At 52.7% G+C, this 6,437-nt stretch overlaps 1 protein-coding gene across 1 annotated transcript; it reads right to left on the minus strand.

Moving 5' to 3' along the window:
• Positions 1–1,932: 1,932 nt before the first annotated feature.
• LOC107306862 (transmembrane protein FAM155B-like) lies at positions 1,933–5,509 on the minus strand (the record flags this gene model as incomplete). The annotated part of the gene is made up of 2 exons (XM_015850264.1): positions 1,933–5,183; positions 5,338–5,509. Coding segments are annotated over 2 exons (561 nt in total), but the record flags the coding sequence as incomplete, so codon positions are not given.
• Positions 5,510–6,437: the final 928 nt, after the last annotated feature.

A 6,437-nucleotide genomic window follows, 5' to 3' on the forward strand; every position in this document is an offset into this window, starting at 1 on the left:
GGAAGGAAGGAAGGAAGGAAGGAAGGAAGGAAGGAAGGAAGGAAGGAAGGAAGGAAGGAAGGAAGGAAGGAAGGAAGCTCTCCAGTTTGATTTCACCACAGCGCTGTTCAGCCCACTGCCCCCGAGAAACGGCTGGGTGCTATTTTGAGCTGGTTGGAATTCCTCACAAATTGCTATTCTCTCCGAATGCACCGCCACCAGCTCGAACCACGCTTGCAGAAAAAGTGTGATTGATTTTTATATTTTTCTTTCTTTCTTTTTTTTTTGGAAAATGAAAGGTTTTATGGGAAAAAAGGCAGTTCTGGATACATTTCTGAATGTGAAAAATAAAACAAAAATCAGTGCTAATTATCCATATGCCTTGTCCTGATACGTTTCAAAAATGAAAAGAAAAAGAAACATCCCCAAAAGCCGTCTGGCTCAAAATGGCTTTTTGTTTTGCAATTCAAGCACAGACAAATCCCAAATAAATACATTTAAAAATGACAAAACCAAACCCAAATTTCATAAGCTGATGCCAATTTGTAAAGTAAATAAATAAATATATTACATTTTCTTTTTTTTGGGTGGTGGGGGGGAGGAGTTTCAGTTTACAGTAAGCAAAGTTGGAGCCATCTTCCTCTTGCAATGAGATGGCCACAAAGTGCCGTTGTTCTGAATGCTGGAGGTGGGAACTGCTCAGGATCATTTCCAGTGCCCAGAGCTGAACTGCAGCCCGATCCTATGGACACATCTGACACCGTGCACATAACTGTGACAAAATCTTTGAGGGATGACCCAGATGGAGCCTGCAGGCCCTGAGCTGCTGGGATCCAGGACATGGGGCAGGAGGTTTTAAACTGAGATTGGGTGGTTTAGGTTGGATATCAGGAGGAAGTTTTTCACCCAGAGGGTGGTGACGCACTGGAACAGGTTGCCCAAGGAGCCTGTGGATGCCCCATCCCTGCAGGCATTCAAGGCCAGGCTGGATGTGGCTCTGGGCAGCCTGGGCTGCTGGTTGGCAACCTTGAACTTAGCAGGGGGTTGGAACTGAATGATCATTGTGGTACTTTTCAACCCAGGCCATTCTGTGACTCTAAATATACTTGGAATAATGATTTATGCTCCCATGGATGGAAATTCATAGGGCAGCTCAAAAAATCTATAAACAAAATTGCTGGGCATGTTGCATAGATTTTCTCAGCCACTTTCTCCATATATATATTTTTTTTTTCTGTTTTGAATTTGTCTCTTAATTTCAAGGTGTGTTCCTTCCTGGGGTGGTGGCCATGTATTGGATCGTGCTCCAATGCAAGCTGAGAATGGGTATCTGAGGATGCTGGAAGGGCAGCAGCTGAACCAGGCAGCAGGGAACAGGGCAGGGCTGCTGTGGGTGGGATGCAGGATTTGGGATGGAGGATGAGGGATGCAGGATGAGGGATATGTGAGGTGGGATGCAGGATATGGGACACAGGATATAGTATGTGAGGTGTAGAATATAGGTTGCAGGATAAGGAATGAGTGATGCGGGTGCAGCACAGGCAGCCATGCGGAGCTCCAGGCCATTCCAACATGGCAGCACCACCCTGCCCCGGCTCACAGCAGCACATATCAGGGTTTTCAGTTCTTTGCCTTTTTTAACAGGGGCAGAGGAGCCATCTCCCGGCATCGCCCGCAGCCCTGAGTGGCAGTGAATGAACTGCCTTGACATCTCCTATTGAAGCAAAGCAAAATGTGTTGAACAAAAACCATTTCAAGATGTTTTCAGAGTGTTGCCAAGTTACTCAACATGTTCTGCTTTAGTTGTCAGATGCTTTCAAAGCGATTTCCCTAACTCAGAGCACGAATGGTGAGGGCTCTCCCTGGGAATCTTTCGCCTGGGGCTACCATGGATCTGTATTTTCATAAGAAAAAGGCTCAACTAATGATTAATCTTCACCAGAGGAAGCGGGGCCTTTCTTTGGGATTTTTTCTTCAGTTATTTTTAATTAATTTGTACAACTGGCAGCGACATTAAAGCACAAAGCAGAGAGCTGGCGCAGCAGACGGGCCATGGCCGTGGCCACCTCTCCCTGCAGCACCATCCCGACCCCCAGCACCGGGGGAAGAAATCAGATCAGTGAGTGGAGGGGAAAGGAGAAGCTCCGTGGGCTGAATTCCTGCAGGATGGGCTGCGTGGGGCGGTGCTCCCCCAGGGATGCTCTGCAAAGGGCGCAATGGGGAACCACGGGGTATCAGCTGAGCCTGCGTCCAGTCTGCTTTCTGCTTCTCTCTTCTAGAAAGGGGAAGGCTGATGCAGAGGGTTATCAGGGTTGCAGTGTCAGGGCAGAGGGATGATTTTTATCTGCTGGTTCTACAGTGATGGACTGTGCCACGCACCGCTCCCAGCTGCTCCGTCCCGCTCCACAAACAGCCAAGTCTGGATTTGTTTAACGCCATTGGCAAAGTGTTGAATACAGCATATGGTGCCCGAAAACCACAGAACTTATTGACAGCAGCCCAGACTTGCTAAATAAAAGAACTCCTTCCAACAGCCCTGCTCTGTGAAGACTCAGCACTTTCCTCACAGTCACACTAGGTAATGCCACAGCCCCTCGCAGCAGCACCCTGAGCTGCTCCCTGCCTGGGATCCCCATCCCTGCACCCAAACGCGGTGTCCCCGAGCTGTCCCTGCTGCTGTCACTCTGTGTAGCCGTGGCACAGAGGCCCAGCACCCCCAGCAAGCTGTGGGCAGACAAAGAGCAGAGCTGAGTCAGGGCCATGCGACGCACCGCGCGGGGCTATGCTTCCCCCCAGATTGGACGCAGCCTATGTCGGGGAGAGGCGCCTGGAATCAGCTTCACTCTTGGCAGTACATGAAAAATCTCATTTCCTTATGAAGGAATGGGATGTGGCTGTGCTCCCTACCTCACTCTCGCTGTGTGCCTTTGCTATTCGCCAGAGCCGTGCAAAATGCCACGGTGCTGCAGCGCAGCAAACTGAGCAGCCCCACTCCTGTTTGCTGAGCTGCTGCACGTCTGAGTTCCCAGCTCGGTGTAAACCAGACTGCAAATACAGGGATGCTGCTGTGAATATTCAAACAAGAATAGCTCTACCTATCCATCCTGGGTGGCAACAGTAATAGAATCTGCTTGGGAAACTCTTTGCACCTCCCACAGTCATGAGCTCTCCTGCCCAACAGTCCGCGCACAACAAGCCCATGGGCTCTGCATCCTCAGAACTTTGGTAACAGGTAACTGGTGGTGTGTAAACATCTCCCCAGAGCTCTGAGGTTCAAGTCAAAGCAGAAGTCACACATTCAGCTGCTTTTCAGAGCCTCTTTGGTCTATGAATGGGCTGGAAATGTTGGGAGCAGCCTTTCCTGTAAGATTCTTGGTGCTGCCCTCCTCCAGGTCAGAAGCAGCGCTGTGCACGGGGCTTTGCTTCACCTCGCCAGACCAGGAGCCAGAAATGCTCACAGCTCTGAACCTACCCACTGCTCCACGGGGCCCTGGGATGGGTCTCAGTGCAGCAGGACGATCCGCATGCCTTCCACAGGGCCACCCTAACCCTAACCCTGGGCTAACCTGAAGGGGCAAGGATAGAAGCAGCTGTGACCATGGCACTCTGCAGCTGACTGTAGTCTGCTTCCCCACCTCCTCTGTGCTGCCTTCAGAGCCCCGTGGGTACACAAAGAATCTGGGAGCTTTGTGGTAGGGAGAGACCCGGTGTCTGTTTGTGACCGAACGCTCAGAAATGCTGGACCCAGGTATGGCTCAGCCTGCATTGACTGAGGCAGCACCTTGCCTGAGTGAGTGCTGCTGCTTCGGGTGGGTTCCTCAGCATTCTCTGATCTGGGGGCAACTATTGATAAAAAGCATTTGGGAGAACTCCCTTCCCCAGCTGGGCCTTATTAGCGCCTCAGCTCTGTGTGGGAGACCATCCCTACCAGCCAGATTTCTCCAGCCCTTCGCCCAGTCCTTCTGCCATCCAGTAGATGATTTGTGGCCGCGAAGCATGGAAGGATGCCCTCTGAAGCCTTTCATCCAATTGTTACCAGCCTTGATCCCACTGCAAACTGAAGACACCCTCAGCTTCACCATGTCTCCCTAACGCCTCCCCGAGAGCAGCCTCTCCCATGGGGAAAGTGAGCAAAAGATGGTAAATGGAACCATCATGCTGCAAAGCGGGGAGTGCTGGGCCAAGTAACACCAATCCCAGCAGCACCGCAGTGCAGCATCCTCCTGTCCCACCAACCCCACCAGTACCATAGGACAGCATCCTCCAGCCCTGCCAGCACCACCAGCAGCAGAAGGAGCCTGGCCAGGCCGTGCAGGGCCTGCCTTGCCTTGCTGGATTTTCCCCAGGGATGAGAAGGGAAGAGAAAGGTCTGCAGAGAGGTGCTGTCTCCATACCCTCAAACCCATTTGGGACCACAGGGCACTGGGCTTTATAGACAGAGGAGAAATGGAAGTTAGGCTGATTTCCACGCTCCTGGCACGTAGCTGGTGGGTACCCAAGGCACATGTGGTACCCATGGGGCCACCCCCTGAGGGGTCCCATCCCCTCTACTTCCCATCCCGGCCTGCCCCAAGCTGAGCCGCCTGGCTGCTGCTGACTGAACCCTTCTCACCGCTGAGTCCCGCAGCCCTGTGCGCATTAGAGACTCTTCATCACGGGGATGCCCCGCGGCGAGCAGCTCTTGGGGGTATGTGTGGGGGTGTGTCTGTGTGCGTCACCCCCAATCCCGTGCCTCCCATTGGAGGAATAGCATGTGCCCCCCTTCGTGGAAAAAGATCTGGCGTTTCCTCTCGGAGGTCGGCTCTGCCCTCCAGATCACTCATCTCGTGCCATGCTCTCATCCAAGGAGGGCAGGGCCTCTGGGCTGAGCCCCCCGCCGCCGCTGTGCACACTCGAGAAAGACACCATGGTGTGGAGGAGCATCAGAACCAGCACGCACAGCCGGATCCTGCTGCTGCCCAGGCGAGACCCTGCGGAGACCGGCAGCAAGGACGGGGAGTGGTGGTACTGGTGGTGGTGGTAGAGGTGGTAGTGGTTCTGCCGCTGGTGATGGAGGTGGGGGTCGTGGCGGTGGTAATGGAGAGACTCTGACGCTGTGGATTTGGGGGATGTGTCGGAGCTGCTGTCTGGGGGGTGGTCGCAGGAGTCCCATTGCACCTCGCAGCACTTGGCCTCCTCCTCGGGCAGCTGGCTCTCCAGCAGCCCTGTGGGAAGGAGTGGGGTCAGCGAGGTGGCACGGAGGGAGCCCAGCCCAGGAACCTCCTCCTCCACCCTCCCAGAGAGACCTCAAGGACCATAAAGCTCTACGGGCACCCCCATGAGGTGCACCCCCATCACTCGCAGCCCCACCGTCCTTACCTGTGCAGATGAAGCCAGGCAAGCCTCCATAGATCAGCTCATCATTGTCTGGTAACACAAACGGGCACCTGGTCTGCACCTCCAGGCAGTATTGCTTGCATGGGATCCGGTGTCGGCACTGTTGTTGTGTCACATTGAAATACTCGGAGCACAGCCAGGCCTTGTAGACAGCCTAGGGGAAGTCACCAAGAGGGACATGTCACTCCCTACCGCCTGGAAGCCCCCGAGATGCAGAGAGCTGGGTTAACAGGAAGAGGGCCCTATCTCACTTGGAAGTGCTTGTTGGTACATCTGGGCTGCTTACTGAGCTGCAGAGCTCATCTAATCAAATAAAAACCACCACAGAAGTGAACCAACCACATGGCACAAGCCATGGAATGGACAGGGATGCGCTGGGCTGCTGGTGCCCTCCCCATGGAGCCACCTGTTTTTGGGGCATCTCTGAGCTCTCTGCCTGTTGGAAAAGCCACTCAGAAGCACACAGTCATGCCCACCTCCCCACCTCATTGCATAGCTACAGAGATGTGGGGCCAGGCACAGCCCCATGGCCAGAGTGCAGAGATCAACCCCACAGCCCACAACTTCCAGGCACTGGACATGGGGAGAAATGCCCATCTGCACTGGAGGAGAGCTCTGAGCAACGAGCTTCCTTGTGCTGCACCTCCCTGACATTTCCAGCTCATCCACAAATGTATCATTTAGCAACAAAATGAAGGTCTCATTAATGACCACATCCAACTTCCTTTGAAACCAACTAGAAAGGGCTCCCTGCGATTCAAAGGGAATGAATCTCCCTCCTGAGCGTGCTGGGATAAACCCCATGCCCCTCCTTCCAGCTGGATTTCTATTTTCTGGAGGCCTTAAAAACATCTCTTCTTTGTTTCCCCATGTTTTCCATAGATCCTTATCATCATCTGTTTGGACCATAGTAGTGTCTCAGGATTAATGCTGGTTGGGAAATTCTTGGCAACTTCTTTCTATTGCTTTTCTTCCTCTCCCCCTCCCCCCTTTCTTTTTCTTTTTCTTTTTCTTTTTCTTTTTCTTTTTCTTTTTCTTTTTCTTTTTCTTTTTCTTTTTCTTTTTCTTTTTCTTTTTCTTTT

The sequence above is a fragment of the Coturnix japonica genome, assembly GCF_001577835.2.
Source record: "Coturnix japonica isolate 7356 chromosome 4 unlocalized genomic scaffold, Coturnix japonica 2.1 chr4random1205, whole genome shotgun sequence".
NCBI classification, from domain to species: Eukaryota; Metazoa; Chordata; class Aves; order Galliformes; family Phasianidae; genus Coturnix; species Coturnix japonica.